We start from the raw sequence: 20,687 nt of genomic DNA, 5'->3' as shown, positions 1-20,687 counted from the left end.
ATCAATCTGTGAACAAATAAATGCATGAGTGAATGAACGAACAAATCAAATTAATGAATGCATGAGTGTGAGAATCAATAAGTACATGAATGTGTGAGTGAACAAACGAACAAATCAATGTGAGAATCAATAAAGTGAATGATGACATCACTGTTTTCTGCAGAGCTCATTTAATAATTGATTAACTTTACAGTTATTGAACTGAACTGAATCAACACTGAACTGACTTAAGCTGGACAATGACAATAGTCTTTTTATCACTACTTTACAAGCGGTTTTGAAACAATCTGTACTGTATAAAGCGCTATATAAATCAAGGTGACGACTTGATTGTGTGAGTGATTAATGAACTAATCAATGGAAGAATCAATAAGTGAATGAACAAAAAAAAACAATCAATGTGAGAATCAATATGTGAATGGATGCTTGAGTGAATGAACAAACAAAAATGAATGTGCGATTCAATAAATGGAAGAATGTGTAAATGAGTGAACAAATGAATAAATGTGCAAATCAATATATGAATAAATGTGTAAGTGAAAAAACTAACAAATACAACAATGTGAGAGTCGATAAATTAATGAATGTTAAAGGAGAACTCCGGTCAATTTTAAAATTGATCTAATTTTTTTGTAAATTTGGAGTGCTGTCAGTACAGAGAACAACGACAAAAATCGGTGTTGCCTACACCGAGTTATTCTATTTTTAAAATTTGCACCCTGTTGACTTAAATTGGGCAAGTTTTAAACCTGCTTTTAGCCTCTTAACATCCTTGATGTGTCATTACAAGTGCACAGGTCATGTGAGTGATTCCTTCAGAGTGAACACGAGTGAATCTGACTGCAGTAGATGTGAAAGATATTAATAAAAGTGATGTTATTTCAGCCAGCGCTCATACCTGTATTTACATCCTGTTTTCGGCTGAAGTCCACAGTAGTCGATTGTCGAGTTCACGCGCATATGTTTAGTACGTACGATCATGCGCCCAAACTCGACAATCGACTACTGTGGACTCAATGTTAAAATTGACCGGAGTTCTCCTTTAAGTGAATCAGATATGAATGCATGAGTGAATGAACAAATCGAACAATTGAATGAATATGTGAGTGAAAATTAATATGAGAAAATTAATGAACCAATTTTGAATATTTTCGTGAGTAACACACACTGATGCTCTTACCAGGCACAAAGACAGCCACCTCTCTGGTCTCATTTGTCCCGTTCTCGGAGCACACGTAAACCCCGGTGTGTGTCCACGTCACCTGCTCCAGACTCAGAACACTGGACGTGGGACTTCGCGCCTCGGTGTGAAACTCCGGAACATTCTCCTCCCGCTTGTAGTGCCAGGTGACGTTCCTCCAGCCGGAGCAGGTGATGGTGAAGGAGGAGTTGATGGAGAGGATGACCTGTGAAACGCTGGGATTGAGTTCCAGACCTGAACCTCCCAGACAGAGCAGAACCAAACCTGCATTTTAATTTCTGAAACTTTCATTTCAAATATCAAAAATGTTTTGCATGTTTTTAATTTTAATTTAATTTGAAAACAATTTTTTGTCATAAATTGTTAGATAATAACCCTGTTGCTGACATTCACTGATATGAGTAGCCAAACTTTATGATATGCATTTATAGACAGAATAATGTAAACCTGATGAATCTGCTGTGTGATATCTGAACGGTGTCTTACCCAGAACGGTGATGTCAATACTGGCTGAAGCTGTGTGTTCCCCCACACCCTCATGCACATGACAAACATACTGTCCTGATCTGGCCAGCGAGATGTCCGTGATGCTGAGAGAGGACCGCATGCTCATGGACGACAGGGCTTCAGTCAAGGGCTCAATGTCCCCCTCCTGAGAGTCAAAAATTGGGGTTTGCATCAGTGTCAGAAATGTACTTTTCTATTGAGATTTTTGCAGAGATATACATACTGCATATATTCTGTATATACACTCACCTAAAGGATTATTAGGAACACCTGTTCAATTTCTCATTAATGCAATTATCTAATCAACCAATCACATGGCAGTTGCTTCAATGCATTTAGGGGTGTGGTCCTGGTCAAGACAATCTCCTGAACTCCAAACTGAATGTCAGAATGGGAAAGAAAGGTGATTTAAGCAATTTTGAGCGTGGCATGGTTGTTGGTGCCAGACGGGCCGGTCTGAGTATTTCACAATCTGCTCAGTTACTGGGATTTTCACGCACAACCATTTCTAGGGTTTACAAAGAATGGTGTGAAAAGGGAAAAACATCCAGTATGCGGCAGTCCTGTGGGCGAAAATGCCTTGTTGATGCTAGAGGTCATAGGAGAATGGGCCGACTGATTCAAGCTGATAGAAGAGCAACTTTGACTGAAATAACCACTCGTTACAACCGAGGTATGCAGCAAAGCATTTGTGAAGCCACAACATGCACAACCTTGAGGCGGATGGGCTACAACAGCAGAAGACCCCACCGGGTACCACTCATCTCCACTACAAATAGGAAAAAGAGGCTACAATTTGCACGAGCTCACCAAAATTGGACAGTTGAAGACTGGAAAAATGTTGCCTGGTCTGATGAGTCTCGATTTCTGTTGAGACATTCAGATGGTAGAGTCAGAATTTGGCGTAAACAGAATGAGAACATGGATCCATCATGCCTTGTTACCACTGTGCAGGCTGGTGGCGGTGGTGTAATGGTGTGGGGGATGTTTTCTTGGCACACTTTAGGCCCCTTAGTGCCAATTGGGCATCGTTTAAATGCCACGGCCTACCTGAGCATTGTTTCTGACCATGTCCATCCCTTTATGACCACCATGTACCCATCCTCTGATGGCTACTTCCAGCAGGATAATGCACCATGTCACAAAGCTCGAATCATTTCAAATTGGTTTCTTGAACATGACAATGAGTTCACTGTACTAAAATGGCCCCCACAGTCACCAGATCTCAACCCAATAGAGCATCTCTGGGATGTGGCGGAACGGGAGCTTCGTGCCCTGGATGTGCATCCCACAAATCTCCATCAACTGCAAGATGCTATCCTATCAATATGGGCCAACATTTCTAAAGAATGCTTTCAGCACCTTGTTGAATCAATGCCACGTAGAATTAAGGCAGTTCTGAAGGCGAAAGGGGGTCAAACACAGTATTAGTATGGTGTTCCTAATAATCCTTTAGGTGAGTGTATATTATAATGTATAGATAGTGGCGTGAGGAGCAAACGATAGACACTGTGGGCGTGGCGTCAGGCCTCAGAGAGGTGTTTATTAACATAAAAATAAACATAAAATGTCCAAAAAAGGGGAATAAAGTGTCCATGAGGATAAGGGTATCCAAAAAACAGGGAATCTGGTGTCCTTGCTGTGCTGGGGCATGTGACAAAGCGATTAAATTGCACTCACTGCAAAAAATGTATTTCCAACTCATTATTGTTGACTTGTTTAGCAGTATAAATTTCTAAACTTTATTAAATCTAGATATATTTACTTGAGAAGGAAAATTACGTTTTCTGAGAAGTTAAAAATTAAATGTATTTCCAACTCATTATTGTTGACTTGTTTAGCAGTTAATACATTAAAAGAAATTGCCTAAAAAGCTGATGTGCATAAACTACAGCTACAAACTTGCTTTGGCTTTTCACTTTTTTCCCCGTCATTTTTTGATTTATCTCTTAATAAAAACACGTGTTCCTCATGACAACGGTCAGGGGAGAGGTGTGGCTGCACGTCTTGAGGTGATTTCAACATGTGGAGCTTCTCATGGGAGCTCTAAATCAGGGGTGCCCAATCCTGCTCCTGCCAATCGACTGTCCTGCACAGTTCATCTCCAACCCTAATCAAACACACCTGCCTTTAATTTTCAAGTGATCCTGTAGACCTTAATTGGTTGCTTCAGGTGTGTTTGATTAGGGAGACAAAGAAAACGTGCAGTGTTGGGGGTACTCCAGGACAGGTTTGAGAACCACTGCTCTAAATGCTCGAACGGAAAAATAAAGAAAACAAAGAATTAAATTTTCAGCCCACTCACGTCTTTGTTGGGAAAGTCCCAGGTGAAGAAGACGAGGTGCATGCCGTGAACGGTGCAGTAAACGTTCAGCGTCTCACCCTGTTTCAGGACCGTTTTGGAGGCGTTGATGTAGGGCTCCGGAGCCTCGGGAGCTGAAGACATGTGTGTGAAAGAAAGAAAAAAAACAGCTATTGTTTGACAGAAAACAAATCATCTGATGAGTTTATAAGTAGACTTGGTCCAGTCAATGATGGCACAGATAATGGAGGAGAACAGAAGTGTAACACATGGGCTCTCTTCATCTTTTAACCATCAATGAGCGTTTTAACTCAGAACAGCTTCATTTAGCAAATAATCGCCTGTAATGTTGATACATGAATGCTAAATAAGGTCAGAAATGTCTGTAATATTAGGGCATTAGCAGACCTCAAGTTAATTCATATGTATAGGAAAGAAAAATCACGAATATAAGATAAATGTTCTTAAATCAAAATACATTTACTTGAGAGGCAAAATTACTTCAGATATTAAGTCTTAATCGTAGTTAAGTTTTAAAAAAATGATCAGAACTAAGAAAGTTTATGCCTAAAACAAGAAAAAACATCTGCCAATGGGGTCAGAAAAAGAAACTTAATTCAAAGGGAAAACTATTTTATTTTTCTGACCCCATTGACAGATATTTGTTCTTGTTTTAAGTAAAATATCACTTAATTTTGCTTAAAACAAGACTTTCAGTCTTACTCACTCTCAGACTTCCATTCATCTTTGGAACACAAATGAAGATCATTTTGATGAAATCTGAGAGTTTCTGTCCCTCCATAGACAGCTACACAACTGACACTCTGACGCTTCATTAAGTTCATAAAGAGATTGTAAAACTAAAAGAGAGGAGAGAGAGTGATAGAGCCAATTCAAAGGATAAGGATTATTAGGAGGCCATGATTGATAAGGGCCAATGGAGGGAATTTGACCAGGACACCAGGGTTACACCCCTAGTCTTTATGAGAAGTGCCACAGGATGTTTGATGACCACAGACAGTCAGGACTTCAGTTTAATGTCTCATCCAAAGGACAGACCATTTAAGAATGTTTCATTTTTCTGAAAAACAAGACAAAAGTACTTTTTTTTGCAGTGTATACAGCAATTAAATTAAATGATGAGCAAACCTTTGCTTAAGTGTCTCAATATATTAAACTTTACTCAGATTTGCAGTCTGCAAGTCAGGGATCTCAATGTGCACTCAATCATTTCTCAATCTGTATTTCATATTTTATAGCTCTATACTCTTACTGAATGATGACTAGTGACTCATTTGAGTCTGCTTTAATTCCTGAGAAACATCTGAGACAAAGTTGATACTTAAAGTTCTACTTCTATACTTCTAACTTTAGTTAGTGTGTAATGTTGCTGTTTGAGCATAAACAACATCTGTAAAGTCACGACGCTCAAAGTTCAAAGCAAAGGGAGATATTTGCTTTTAAAGAAATAGTTTTTTAAGGACTTCAACAAACGGCTGGTAGGAACTACACAACATTACATAAACCCCGCCCCCTGAACACGATTTATAGATTATCATGACAGAATATGCTAATCAATGACTAGAAGATAACTACACATCAGCTACATAAATTCATCAACTAACCATTCAGAAATGTCCTGTTGCTTCTACATGTCTCCTCTTCTTGAGTCTCTACATGATTGTCTGACTCCGGTTTGAACATAAAAGGCTAATTGTTTTTTTTAAATGTTCAGTGCATGTCTGTGTGAGGTAAAAGGACACGAGCTGTTGAAGCTCCGCCCTCTGTACTGGGAGCAGCAGCTCATTTGCATTTAAAGGGACAGACACAAAAAGTCATCAGAGATTTATTTTACATCTCGTGAAAAGGGCATTAAACCACCCCTTTAAATGAAGAGTGACTGCGAACTCCAGTAAATCTACTGAGAAACATCAGAGACAAAAAAAATGACCCTTTTCAAAGCATGAAAGAGCATTTGAGCAAATATACCAAATATACTGAAGACGTAGAATGGGATGGACTCTTTCTCCTGGCCGTTCAGCTTTCCTCTGCATATGTAGTTTCTGTCGTCCAGGGCAGCGGTGAAGCCCACACTGGGGTTGTACGAGCCCTCCACCACCATATCTGTGTCTTTCTCGTACAGCGTGACGTTTATCGACGGGTCCGTCACCAGACACGGGATTGTGCCTTCCTCTCGCGTCTTAGTCACCATGCTGTGATCGTTCTTGAGGAACCACACCTCAGGATCTGAGGAAGACAGAATTAATAAATCAATCTGTGAACAAATAAATGCATGAGTGAATGAACGAACAAATCAAATTAATGAATGCATGAGTGTGAGAATCAATAAGTACATGAATGTGTGAGTGAACAAACGAACAAATCAATGTGAGAATCAATAAAGTGAATGATGACATCACTGTTTTCTGCAGAGCTCATTTAATAATTGATTAACTTTACAGTTATTGAACTGAACTGAATCAACACTGAACTGACTTAAGCTGGACAATGACAATAGTCTTTTTATCACTACTTTACAAGCGGTTTTGAAACAATCTGTACTGTATAAAGCGCTATATAAATCAAGGTGACGACTTGATTGTGTGAGTGATTAATGAACTAATCAATGGAAGAATCAATAAGTGAATGAACAAAAAAAAACAATCAATGTGAGAATCAATATGTGAATGGATGCTTGAGTGAATGAACAAACAAAAATGAATGTGCGATTCAATAAATGGAAGAATGTGTAAATGAGTGAACAAATGAATAAATGTGCAAATCAATATATGAATAAATGTGTAAGTGAAAAAACTAACAAATAAAACAATGTGAGAGTCGATAAATTAATGAATGTTAAAGGAGAACTCCGGTCAATTTTAAAATTGATCTAATTTTTTTGTAAATTTGGAGTGCTGTCAGTACAGAGAACAACGACAAAAATCGGTGTTGCCTACACCGAGTTATTCTATTTTTAAAATTTGCACCCTGTTGACTTAAATTGGGCAAGTTTTAAACCTGCTTTTAGCCTCTTAACATTCTTGATGTGTCATTACAAGTGCACAGGTCATGTGAGTGATTCCTTCAGAGTCAACACGGGTGAATCTGACTGCAGTAGATGTGAAAGATATTAATAAAAGTGATGTTATTTCAGCCAGCGCTCATACCTGTATTTACATCCTGTTTTCGGCTGAAGTCCACAGTAGTCGATTGTCGAGTTCACGCGCATATGTTTAGTACGTACGATCATGCGCCCAAACTCGACAATCGACTACTGTGGACTCAATGTTAAAATTGACCGGAGTTCTCCTTTAAGTGAATCAGATATGAATGCATGAGTGAATGAACAAATCGAACAATTGAATGAATATGTGAGTGAAAATTAATATGAGAAAATTAATGAACCAATTTTGAATATTTTCGTGAGTAACACACACTGATGCTCTTACCAGGCACAAAGACAGCCACCTCTCTGGTCTCATTTGTCCCGTTCTCGGAGCACACGTAAACCCCGGTGTGTGTCCACGTCACCTGCTCCAGACTCAGAACACTGGACGTGGGACTTCGCGCCTCGGTGTGAAACGCCGGAACATTCTCCTCCCGCTTGTAGTGCCAGGTGACGTTCCTCCAGCCGGAGCAGGTGATGGTGAAGGAGGAGTTGATGGAGAGGATGACCTGTGAAACGCTGGGATTGAGTTCCAGACCTGAACCTCCCAGACAGAGCAGAACCAAACCTGCATTTTAATTTCTGAAACTTTCATTTCAAATATCAAAAATGTTTTGCATGTTTTTAATTTTAATTTAATTTGAAAACAATTTTTAGTCATAAATTGTTAGATAATAACCCTGTTGCTGACATTCACTGATATGAGTAGCCAAACTTTATGATATGCATTTATAGACAGAATAATGTAAACCTGATGAATCTGCTGTGTGATATCTGAACGGTGTCTTACCCAGAACGGTGATGTCAATACTGGCTGAAGCTGTGTGTTCCCCCACACCCTCATGCACATGACAAACATACTGTCCTGATCTGGCCAGCGAGATGTCCGTGATGCTGAGAGAGGACCGCATGCTCATGGACGACAGGACTTCAGTCAAGGGCTCAATGTCCCCCTCCTGAGAGTCAAAAATTGGGGTTTGCATCAGTGTCAGAAATGTACTTTTCTATTGAGATTTTTGCAGAGATATACATACTGCATATATTCTGTATACACTCACCTAAAGGATTATTAGGAACACCTGTTCAATTTCTCATTAATGCAATTATCTAATCAACCAATCACATGGCAGTTGCTTCAATGCATTTAGGGGTGTGGTCCTGGTCAAGACAATCTCCTGAACTCCAAACTGAATGTCAGAATGGGAAAGAAAGGTGATTTAAGCAATTTTGAGCGTGGCATGGTTGTTGGTGCCAGACGGGCCGGTCTGAGTATTTCACAATCTGCTCAGTTACTGGGATTTTCACGCACAACCATTTCTAGGGTTTACAAAGAATGGTGTGAAAAGGGAAAAACATCCAGTATGCGGCAGTCCTGTGGGCGAAAATGCCTTGTTGATGCTAGAGGTCAGAGGAGAATGGGCCGACTGATTCAAGCTGATAGAAGAGCAACTTTGACTGAAATAACCACTCGTTACAACCGAGGTATGCAGCAAAGCATTTGTGAAGCCACAACACGCACAACCTTGAGGCGGATGGGCTACAACAGCAGAAGACCCCACCGGGTACCACTCATCTCCACTACAAATAGGAAAAAGAGGCTACAATTTGCACAAGCTCACCAAAATTGGACAGTTGAAGACTGGAAAAATGTTGCCTGGTCTGATGAGTCTCGATTTCTGTTGAGACATTCAGATGGTAGAGTCAGAATTTGGCGTAAACAGAATGAGAACATGGATCCATCATGCCTTGTTACCACTGTGCAGGCTGGTGGCGGTGGTGTAATGGTGTGGGGAATGTTTTCTTGGCACACTTTAGGCCCCTTAGTGCCAATTGGGCATCGTTTAAATGCCACGGCCTACCTGAGCATTGTTTCTGACCATGTCCATCCCTTTATGACCACCATGTACCCATCCTCTGATGGCTACTTCCAGCAGGATAATGCACCATGTCACAAAGCTCGATTCATTTCAAATTGGTTTCTTGAACATGACAATGAGTTCACTGTACTAAAATGGCCCCCACAGTCACCAGATCTCAACCCAATAGAGCATCTTTGGGATGTGGTGGAACGGGAGCTTCGTGCCCTGGATGTGCATCCCACAAATCTCCATCAACTGCAAGATGCTATCCTATCAATATGGGCCAACATTTCTAAAGAATGCTTTCAGCACCTTGTTGAATCAATGCCATGTAGAATTAAGGCAGTTCTGAAGGCGAAAGGGGGTCAAACACAGTATTAGTATGGTGTTCCTAATAATCCTTTAGGTGAGTGTATATTATAATGTATAGATAGTGGCGTGAGGAGCAAACGATAGACACTGTGGGCGTGGCGTCAGGCCTCAGAGAGGTGTTTATTAACATAAAAATAAACATAAAATGTCCAAAAAAGGGGAATAAAGTGTCCATGAGGATAAGGGTATCCAAAAAACAGGGAATCTGGTGTCCTTGCTGTGCTGGGGCATGTGACAAAGCGATTAAATTGCACTCACTGCAAAAAATGTATTTCCAACTCATTATTGTTGACTTGTTTAGCAGTATAAATTTCTAAACTTTATTAAATCTAGATATATTTACTTGAGAAGGAAAATTACGTTTTCTGAGAAGTTAAAAATTAAATGTATTTCCAACTCATTATTGTTGACTTGTTTAGCAGTTAATACATTAAAAGAAATTGCCTAAAAAGCTGATGTGCATAAACTACAGCTACAAACTTGCTTTGGCTTTTCACTTTTTTCCCCGTCATTTTTTGATTTATCTCTTAATAAAAACACGTGTTCCTCATGACAACGGTCAGGGGAGAGGTGTGGCTGCACGTCTTGAGGTGATTTCAACATGTGGAGCTTCTCATGGGAGCTCTAAATCAGGGGTGCCCAATCCTGCTCCTGCCAATCGACTGTCCTGCACAGTTCATCTCCAACCCTAATCAAACACACCTGCCTTTAATTTTCAAGTGATCCTGTAGACCTTAATTGGTTGCTTCAGGTGTGTTTGATTAGGGAGACAAAGAAAACGTGCAGTGTTGGGGGTACTCCAGGACAGGTTTGAGAACCACTGCTCTAAATGCTCGAACGGAAAAATAAAGAAAACAAAGAATTAAATTTTCAGCCCACTCACGTCTTTGTTGGGAAAGTCCCAGGTGAAGAAGACGAGGTGCATGCCGTGAACGGTGCAGTAAACGTTCAGCGTCTCACCCTGTTTCAGGACCGTTTTGGAGGCGTTGATGTAGGGCTCCGGAGCCTCGGGAGCTGAAGACGTGTGCGAAAGAAAGAACAAAAACAGCTATTGTTTGACAGAAAACAAATCATCTGATGAGTTTATAAGTAGACTTGGTCCAGTCAATGATGACACAGATAATGGAGGAGAACAGATGTGTAACACATGGGCTCTCTTCATCTTTTAACCATCAATGAGCGTTTTAACTCAGAACAGCTTCATTTAGCAAATAATCGCCTGTAATGTTGATACATGAATGCTAAATAAGGTCATAAATGTCTGTAATATTAGGGCATTAGCAGACCTCAAGTTAATTCATATGTATAGGAAAGAAAAATCACGAATATAAGATAAATGTTCTTAAATCAAAATACATTTACTTGAGAGGCAAAATTACTTCAGATATTAAGTCTTAATCGTAGTTAAGTTTTAAAAAAATGATCAGAACTAAGAAAGTTTATGCCTAAAACAAGAAAAAACATCTGCCAATGGGGTCAGAAAAAGAAACTTAATTCAAAGGGAAAACTATTTTATTTTTCTGACCCCATTGACAGATATTTGTTCTTGTTTTAAGTAAAATATCACTTAATTTTGCTTAAAACAAGACTTTCAGTCTTACTCACTCTCAGACTTCCATTCATCTTTGGAACACAAATGAAGATCATTTTGATGAAATCTGAGAGTTTCTGTCCCTCCATAGACAGCTACACAACTGACACTCTGACGCTTCATAAAGTTCATAAAGAGATTGTAAAACTAAAAGAGAGGAGAGAGAGTGATAGAGCCAATTCAAAGGATAAGGATTATTAGGAGGCCATGATTGATAAGGGCCAATGGAGGGAATTTGACCAGGACACCAGGGTTACACCCCTAGTCTTTATGAGAAGTGCCACAGGATTTTTGATGACCACAGACAGTCAGGACTTCAGTTTAATGTCTCATCCAAAGGACAGAGCATTTAAGAATGTTTCATTTTTACTGAAAAACAAGACAAAAGTACTTTTTTTGCAGTGTATACAGCAATTAAATGAAATGATGAGCAAACCTTTGCTTAAGTGTCTCAATATATCAAACTTTACTCAGATGTCTGCAAGTCTGCAAGTCAGGGATCTCAATGTGCACTCAATCATTTCTCAATCTGTATTTCATATTTTATAGCTCTACACTCTTACTGAATGATAGTGACTCATTTGAGTCCGCTTTAATTCCTGAGAAACATCTGAGACAAAGTTGATACTTAAAGTTCTACTTCTATACTTCTAACTTTAGTTAGTGTGTAATGTTGCTGTTTGAGCATAAACAACATCTGTAAAGTCACGACGCTCAAAGTTCAAAGCAAAGGGAGATATTTGCTTCTAAAGAAATAGTTTTTTAAGGACTACAACAAACGGCTGGTAGGAACTACACGACATTACATAAACCCCGCCCCCTGAACACGATTTATAGATTATCATGAGAGAATATGCTAATCAATGACTAGAAGATAACTACACATCAGCTTCATAAATTCATCAACTAACCATTCAGAAATGTCCTGTTGCTTCTACATGTCTCCTCTTCTTGAGTCTCTCCATGATTGTCTGACTCCGGTTTGAACATAAAAGGCTAATTTTTTTTTTTAAATGTTCAGTGCATGTCTGTGTGAGGTAAAAGGACACAAGCTGTTGAAGCTCCGCCCTCTGTACTGGGAGCAGCAGCTCATTTGCATTTAAAGGGACAGACACAAAAAGTCATCAGAGATTTATTTTACATCTCGTGAAAAGGGCATTAAACCACCCCTTTAAATGAAGAGTGACTGCGAACTCCAGTAAATCTACTGAGAAACATCAGAGACAAAAAAAATGACCCTTTTCAAAGCATGAAAGAGCATTTGAGCAAATATACCAAATATACTGAAGACGTAGAATGGGATGGACTCTTTCTCCTGGCCGTTCAGCTCTCCTCTGCATATGTAGTTTCTGTCGTCCAGGGCAGCGGTGAAGCCCACACTGGGGTTGTACGAGCCCTCCACCACCATATCTGTGTCTTTCTCGTACAGCGTGACGTTTATCGACGGGTCCGTCACCAGACACGGGATTGTGCCTTCCTCTCGCGTCTTAGTCACCATGCTGTGATCGTTCTTGAGGAACCACACCTCAGGATCTGAGGAAGACAGAATTAATAAATCAATCTGTGAACAAATAAATGCATGAGTGAATGAACGAACAAATCAAATTAATGAATGCATGAGTGTGAGAATCAATAAGTACATGAATGTGTGAGTGAACAAACGAACAAATCAATGTGAGAATCAATAAAGTGAATGATGACATCACTGTTTTCTGCAGAGCTCATTTAATAATTGATGAACTTTACAGTTATTGAACTGAACTGAATCAACACTGAACTGACTTAAGCTGGACAATGACAATAGTCTTTTTATCACTACTTTACAAGCGGTTTTGAAACAATCTGTACTGTATAAAGCGCTATATAAATCAAGGTGACTTGACTTGATTGTGTGAGTGATTAATGAACTAATCAATGGAAGAATCAATAAGTGAATGAACAAAAAAAACAATCAGTGTGAGAATCAATATGTGAATGGATGCTTGAGTGAATGAACAAACAAAAATGAATGTGCGAATCAATAAATGGAAGAATGTGTAAATGAGTGAACAAATGAATAAATGTGTAAGTGAAAAAACTAACAAATAAAACAATGTGAGAGTCGATAAATTAATGAATGTTAAGTGAATCAGTAAATGAATGCATGAGTGAATGAACAAGTCGAACAATTGAATGAATATGTGAGTGAAAATTAATATGAGAAAATTAATGAACCAATTTTGAATATTTTCGTGAGTAACACACACTGATGTTCTTACCAGGCACAAAGACAGCCACCTCTCTGGTCTCATTTGTCCCGTTCTCGGAGCACACGTAAACCCCGGTGTGTGTCCACGTCACCTGCTCCAGACTCAGAACACTGGACGTGGGACTTCGCGCCTCGGTGTGAAACTCCGGAACATTCTCCTCCCGCTTGTAGTGCCAGGTGACGTTCCTCCAGCCGGAGCAGGTGATGGTGAAGGAGGAGTTGATGGAGAGGATGACCTGTGAAACGCTGGGATTGAGTTCCAGACCTGAACCTCCCAGACAGAGCAGAACCAAACCTGCACACACACACACACACAACACCAATACACCAGCATGGGGGTTATTGCGCAACAAACTACTGTATTCTGTAAAACAGGTTGCATCGCTTCCGTTTCAGGTCATTTGTATGTGCTTTGTTTTTACCCAAGATGAGCAGAGATGAGTATAACCAATGTCCATCGCATTTGCAGATTGATATTTAAAAGATTTTATTTTTATCACTAACATTTAGATATTTAAATCAAATAAAACTCTAACAATGAAAAGAACTAGCTAGGTTAGCTGATTGCCTTTAAAAAGTCCATAGATATCGCCGTCAGTACGAACTGCCTTTAACACTTTCTCCAACAAGCGGATGCGGACCCGGTTTCCTGTTTGTTCATGTGACATTCAGCATAAAGCTTATTCAGATTACTACTGCTCTACATTAACTTATAAAAAAGGTTCCTTAATGAGAGTTATGGGATTAACAAGTCTTGTAGCTATTTTTTTCAAGACACTACAGACTAGTGGAGAGAAAAACACTTATTTTGGATGTTATTTCATTAAACTTTATCTATTTGTATCTATCTGTAGATTTCAGTTACACTACATATCTCAAAAGGTTGTGAGCTTTTTCTCCTGCACTGCTTCACAAATCTCCACTTACTTGGGGGTAATTTGATGTGCGATTAATTAATCGCCACACTGTGTAATTAATTAGATTTAAAATTTTAATCCCTTTCTTTTAATACAGCACATTTGTCTTGATATACTGTGATTAAACAACAGGGGAAGCATGATGATATCTACCAGCTGTCTTGACCTGAAACAGCTTTTTAAGCTACAAAATATCTTCATGTGAGAATCTATAAATTAGTTTTCCAAATCGGTTATTGTTTCAGAAATTAGTTTTTAATAACCAAACGTGTCAAATAAGCAGAATGTTTTTTTGAGTTCTGCAGATTAAACGCAGAAGCCGTCGAGAGTCAGGCATGAATACACTGAGCTTTAGGTCGGGTTTATTTGGTTAAAGGGGTCATATAATGCCCTTTTTGTACAAGCTAATATGATTCTTTAGGGTCTAAATTAAAAGTTTGTAATATACTTTAATTAAAAATTCTCATTAGTATTGTAAGAAAACACTCATTTTACCAGGGGTCCGTTCTTCGTACGTCGCTAACTCAGTTAGCTGGATTTGATTGTTGGCGATTTGGCATGATCTTGGATTGTTTGGTTCTTCGAAGCTCATCCTAGACTTGCTGTCATAGCAACAAGTCCGTAAGCTTAAACCTGCTCTCGAGCAGGCTTATTTAATGTAAACAGGATTAGACTGCGGCTTCATAAGCGGCCTTCTTCTGTAGGCCTTTCTGTAGATGTGGAATCCTGCAACTTATATTGCAGCCATAAAGCATACAAGTATAAATTAAGTAAAGTTCTTTATGCACTTGCAGGTAGGCTAGTTCCTCCTTATGACAGTTATCTGAGAGGGTTTATTCACTGTCCAGTGCAATGGAAACAAATGGACATTACAAAGTCTTATACTTTCTTTCCTTTGGAAAGTTAGAAAATGTCCACTTACTGCACATATTTCAGCCACCACTTTCTTGGGAACAGATACAAGTGTTGGTGTATTATGTAAAAGTGCACAAAAGAGGAAAACACAATGTCATTACAATCAACTACATTAGGGAAAAATGAGATCAATAACTCATGGCAAAATATAACATAAGTTTATCAGTTTTCACTTTCACAAGTCAAAGCAATTTATCATTACTCAAGATTTAACAGTTGAAATGACTATACAGCCTTAATTTAATGCAGCAAAAATTATTTTATAGCGTAGGCTACTAAGATCTTTTCTTTTCTTTTTTTTTCTCAGCCTTTTTCTTGGTTGCTTTTATAAACAGACAACCAATTATTTAACAGTGCCTTTTATAAAAGAGACTATAATATAACAAAAAAATACCATTATGTAAAATATTTTTGTACTTCACTTTTATTAGTTCCCATGTTCTAGTGTGGTGACTTTGACATTACAATGCACAAAGTAATTATGCAATTATTAAAATACAAATATATAGGATAAGTGTTAAAAACATCTAACATGGCCACTTCTAACGGATTTAAATTGTCTGCTACTTTTTGCCAGCCCTCTCTCCTGGCTTTTGCAGACTTTGAGGTGTTCCCTGGCGTTTTGATTAAACATTAAAATTCCGAATAAACTTCGACTATTAGTTCTTGCTCTGCTGAGGAGAAAAACTGTGCGCGCTCTTTGGCCACGCTGAGCAGCCAATAGCAGCGATGCTGATCAATGTTTCTACTATCGATACATATCCCCTTTTAAACTTTGCATGAACGCGCAATTATCTCAGATAACTCAATCCAGCTATACTAATCATATCCGGCAAGTGTGTTCGAAGAACCTAATTAGCCGGATCATGATTAGCACGATGATATCATCTTGGATGTCTCATTTGATCTCGGATGTTTTAAGCAACGTACGAAGAACGAGCCCCTGGTCAAAAACAGCTCTGTTTTCAGCACGCCGTTTAAGTGCATGTGTCTTTAAATGATAATGAGCTTTGCTCACCCCGCCCCTCTGTACACAATAACCATAACGCGTTGTTCATTATAAACGTGGGATTATGAATTATATTGAGAACGTCGTACATAGAAAACATGCCGTAATGTACCCTGAGTGTAAACCTTAGCCGCATTCATCGTGAAGCGTGCTAGCGATTTGCAAAGATTAATATAAAGATTAATATAAAGGTTAATAAAACGTTACACTCACTTCAGTTCTTCCGGAGGTGCAGCAGGAACACGAATAGTTGGTATCGATCCTTTTTTCAGGAACAGCTTCTTAGCAAAACCAGCTTTATACTGACCCTCGTTTGTAAAGCAGTCTGGTGTGTGAAGTGATTCGTGCAAACATGAAAGCATTGCTGTTGATCGTGGGGAATATTCCCTTCGAAAACAAACTCAGCCACTGCGTCTTCAGCGGTTCGGATTTAGGAACATCAACATGATGCTGTGTTCCTTATTACACCCAAGAACAGAACACCACAATCGCTTAGACGCCATTCTGCTCATAGACAGTGCTCCAGCGTATCAACAATGGCGGACTATGATGACAGCTCGCTCACGAGTGAGGGCGGGTCTGTGTTGAAACGCTGCTGTCAATCAACAATCGTGCGAGGGGCGTCTGACCGTGTGACGTCACAAAATCGAACGGCTTGATTTGAGAGAGGGGAAAACATATAAGAAGATTTAAAAAAAAAAACACTGGATGGATTTTTATCATTTTATGATTTATGGTTGTGTACAGGCAATCAACTTGTAAAAGTGCGTACCATTATATGACCCCTTTAAGTCATTATTTTGGGGTTTGTTTAGTCTGTTACCTGTTGTCATGGCAGTCAGTTGGAAGCGGCTGATGGTGAAACTCTTCATGCTGTCTTCCAGAGCAGGACACGTTTAGACTCTGCAGACGGAGGAAAACAGTTTTTGGAGGTCTGGAAACAGTTAAAGGTGGATCACTGGGTGCGAAAAACCCTGGTCCTTCAAGGGAGTCGCTGGAAGAAGAGTGAAATGCTTAACTCTGGAGAAATGTTCTTAACTGATAAAATATGTTTGGTAGGGTGATCTAATCTAAGGTATTTTTAGCCACACAATTAAACTCAATGTTCTCAAGTGTTGCTTCATGAAATAAAGCAGATTTCAGGAAGAAATAACCTTTTTGCCCTCATAAACCTCAATGTAGTATTTTTCTGGTCGTTTTTACTATATATATATATATATATATATATATATATATATATATAGTTTGTGCATTCATGCATATACATCTAGTCTACATCCAGTTTTAAGAGCTTTTTTTGGGACAAAGGCTCATCGTGATGATCTAAACAATGTGACATTTGCTTTATGCTTTTATCTAAATGTTTGTAAGCAGCAAAAGTCATGAATATAAACACCACCTAGATTCTGGTATGCAGCCGGCCTTTAAATGCTGTTATACGACACACAAACACTGCTGCAAAAAGATTAGAAATTCAAGATTTGCATCTGAAATAGGGTGACCAGACGTCCCGAAAAATTCGGGACAGTCCCGAAATCTAAACTGTTGTCCCGAATCACGAATCCGGCCCTAATTGTCCCGAAAATTATACTAAAGCAAAATCTTGAGTAGTTATTGTCTGATAAACATTAAAAACTGTCTGCGGAGGTTGAGTCGTCCTGCAACCAGCCCCCGCCGGCTGCTCATTGGCTGCAGAATGAATCTTTTTTGTTTCTTTTTTCGAAGTTCTAAAAAAATACCGTAGGCGCGAATCTAGATCCTGGGACAGACAGGAGTGCTGGAAACAGTGAAAACCTCCGCGAAATATGCTGACGTCGGGCCTCCACAACCTAGGTAGGCTATAGCTGTGTGAATTTAAAGTTTTATTGTTTCTATTCATTTATCTAATTAATCTATATATGCACAAAGACAATACGACCTTTTTGTCCCCTTTTTGTTTTAAGCCTTGATGAAGAGAGCGCAAGTTGCTGCAGCCGCGAGGACAGTGATGCACGCGTAAAGGAGTGATTGTTCGCGGCACTGTGTACAAAAAAATACTTCGCTACACTATTATTTTGTTATTTTCGTTTAAGCTTATTAGCGTTAGGCTATAGCCTACTGAAAGGTCTGATTTACGCACTGTTACTTACAACAGTCATTGTTTTTTTTTTGTTTTTTTTCACAATGACATTTGAGTTCATGATTTCAAGGTTTTTTTTTTTTTTTTTTTTTTTTTTTTTTTGTGGCAGACTAAAGACTAATGACAGACTGTTGATCTTTGAATACAAATATGTTTGGTTCAGGTTTGAAATTCATTATCTTTAATTATAGGCTACGCAGTCTAATATCATAGAAGAAAATTATTCTGATAAGAGTGTTTTCCAACAGTGATGTAATGAAACATTGACAATTTAAGTTTGAAGGGAGTAAAGTCTCTGTTTAGGCTGGAAATGTAATTTTGACAAAAGAAGAACTTTTATTTTAAATAAATCTTAATTTTAAATCAGCCTACTTCCGTGTGATATTTTATCATATTATCATGCTTAACACTGAGAATTTGAATAATTGAAATGTTATGATCAGATGCAGATATCTAAATCAGAGAATATCATATAGGTTCGGGAGGTTGGCGGGTGGATTATTTATTTTTAACAGCAGTAAGTGCACCAGATTAATGAATTTATCTTTAAAATGTACAAAATTTTCTTCCGGGGGGGCATGCCCCTGGACCCCCCTAAATGTACCGAGCTCAACCCACAAAAATACTGTGGGAAACACAGTAGGCTATATGATGGTCTACAAAAAATACACATATCTTATTAAAATATGATCGGGATTTTAGCACGTTAATGCTCAGCTGCAAAAACATTTTCTGAAACACTAAAAGTTAAGTAAATGAAATTATAGTATTATATGAAATAAATAAATGAAAATATGTATATTATTACGTTTTTTTTTGGGGGGGGGGGGGGGGGGGGGTCAATTGTGTAAAAGCCCCCCAAGAGCTTTGACACAATTCGAACACAGGACAACACTACATTACAACACCTCACAAACTAAAAAAAATAAACATCTGTGAAGTCTCACCGATGTTGACAACCGTGTGTAAGTGGCTGTAAAACACAGATTTGTTTGCTCTTGCTGAACTCAGCAACATTCAACATTCTCGTGTACAAAGTGTTTAACACACAAACAAACGGCAGAATTGAGCTTTTCCCAAATAAAAGCAGAGTCTCACAGAGAATTTCTCAGTTGAGATAAATCAAGCCCTCTAATGGCCACCTATCATCGCCCACATCTGGATGAAAACGATAAACTTCTCCGTGACAGAACGAGCATTGACCTTCAATCACGTGAGAGGGTTACGAATGTCCTCAAAACAAAGTTCAGTCTATAATCGTCAACCATCTACAGTAACTTCTGGAAAATATCACAAATCTGCTGACCAGCTTCTTTTACAGCTTTGCTTCTCCCTGTCGTTCACTAACACTGCAAAAATGCATCAAAGCAGCGTTTTTTTCAACTCCTCATGGAGTAAAACCCGATGGAAACGACAGTTAAATCCCTCACCTTTAGCAGCGCAGACGCCTGGACGTCAGATCAGAAGCATGTCTAGGAAAAGCCTGTGTTCCTGCTAACTTCTCGCTGTATGCCTCTGCTCGTCTCTCTCTCTCGACGTGTGGCGTTTTGTAGTGGTCTCTCGTACAGCTGCGTAAGGGAGGGATGGAGCTAAAGCTTCGGTCTCCAGGGTCCCAGACGGAGAGGAGGTTGGGCAGCAGATCTGTTTATTTAGTCAAATGACCACAGCAGGGTTCACTCACTCGCTAGTAAAACCAACATCCCTACAAAGGTAACACAGACTAAAGCCTAATGCAGTTAATAACAAGAAAAGTCACAGATGAGATCTCTTTAATGTCTTGACTATTCCTGCAAAGAGAGAGTTTTGCTTAAGTCTCAAGTTTCTTCTGAGAAAGACCCCAATAATCTTACATGTGTCTCCCTTAGAGTTTTCAGAAGAATCTCAACAATGTCTCAAACTGTGCCCAGATTTCAATCTGCATTGAATGATCTGAGCATTTTATTGCTTACTGGACGATGAGTAGTTGTTCATTCGGGTCTGTTTTAAGTGAAACATCTTTATTTTTTACTTTATTTACTTAAGTGAGTGAACACCATTACACTCCTGTTCAAAAGTTTGGGGTCTGATAGATAGATTTTCTGATAGATAGCTCACCAAGGCTCCATTTATTTGATCAAAAATATAGTAAAAACAGAAATATTGTGAAATATTATTGCAATTCAAAATATATGTTTTCTGTCTGAATATATTTTAAAATAGAATTTATTTCTGCGATGCAAAGCTGAATTTTCAGCATCATTACTCCGGTCGTCAGTGTCACATGATCCTTCAGAAATCATTCTATTATGATGATTTGCTGCTTAAGAAACATTTCTGATTATTATCAATGTTGAAAACAGTTAATGTTTTTGCAGAAACTGTGATGTATTTTATTTTTCAGGATTCTTTTTGAGGAATTGAATGGACATTATAAAATGTTTATATTTATATATAATATAAATTATTTATACAGTATATACATGCAAATATTTCTTAAATAAA

The 20,687-nt window shown here is 38.7% G+C and overlaps 1 protein-coding gene across 2 annotated transcripts in view; it reads right to left on the bottom strand.

Annotated features, from left to right (window-relative positions):
• LOC307148128 (basement membrane-specific heparan sulfate proteoglycan core protein-like) overlaps positions 1 to 19,813 on the bottom strand; it is a 41,682-nt gene extending 21,869 nt beyond the window's left edge. The window contains exons 1-11 of one of the 2 annotated variants that reach the window (XM_079853438.1): positions 19,637 to 19,813; positions 16,911 to 17,081; positions 13,257 to 13,541; positions 12,274 to 12,531; positions 10,291 to 10,421; positions 7,967 to 8,132; positions 7,460 to 7,720; positions 6,000 to 6,257; positions 4,014 to 4,144; positions 1,688 to 1,853; positions 1,181 to 1,441 (exon numbers count right to left, since the gene is read on the bottom strand). In XM_079853438.1, coding sequence (XP_079709564.1) covers positions 1,181 to 1,441; positions 1,688 to 1,853; positions 4,014 to 4,144; positions 6,000 to 6,257; positions 7,460 to 7,720; positions 7,967 to 8,132; positions 10,291 to 10,421; positions 12,274 to 12,531; positions 13,257 to 13,541; positions 16,911 to 16,959 — 1,966 coding nt within the window. In that variant the 5' untranslated portion in view covers positions 16,960 to 17,081; positions 19,637 to 19,813. The remainder of the gene's footprint in view (positions 1 to 1,180; positions 1,442 to 1,687; positions 1,854 to 4,013; positions 4,145 to 5,999; positions 6,258 to 7,459; positions 7,721 to 7,966; positions 8,133 to 10,290; positions 10,422 to 12,273; positions 12,532 to 13,256; positions 13,542 to 16,910; positions 17,082 to 19,636) is intronic. The other variant, XM_079853439.1, reaches the window with a different exon arrangement.
• Positions 19,814 to 20,687: the final 874 nt, after the last annotated feature.

This window comes from Squalius cephalus (genome assembly GCF_949319135.1).
Source record: "Squalius cephalus genome assembly, chromosome: 20".
NCBI classification, from domain to species: Eukaryota; Metazoa; Chordata; class Actinopteri; order Cypriniformes; family Leuciscidae; genus Squalius; species Squalius cephalus.
This window is presented reverse-complemented; position numbering and strand designations above follow the sequence as displayed.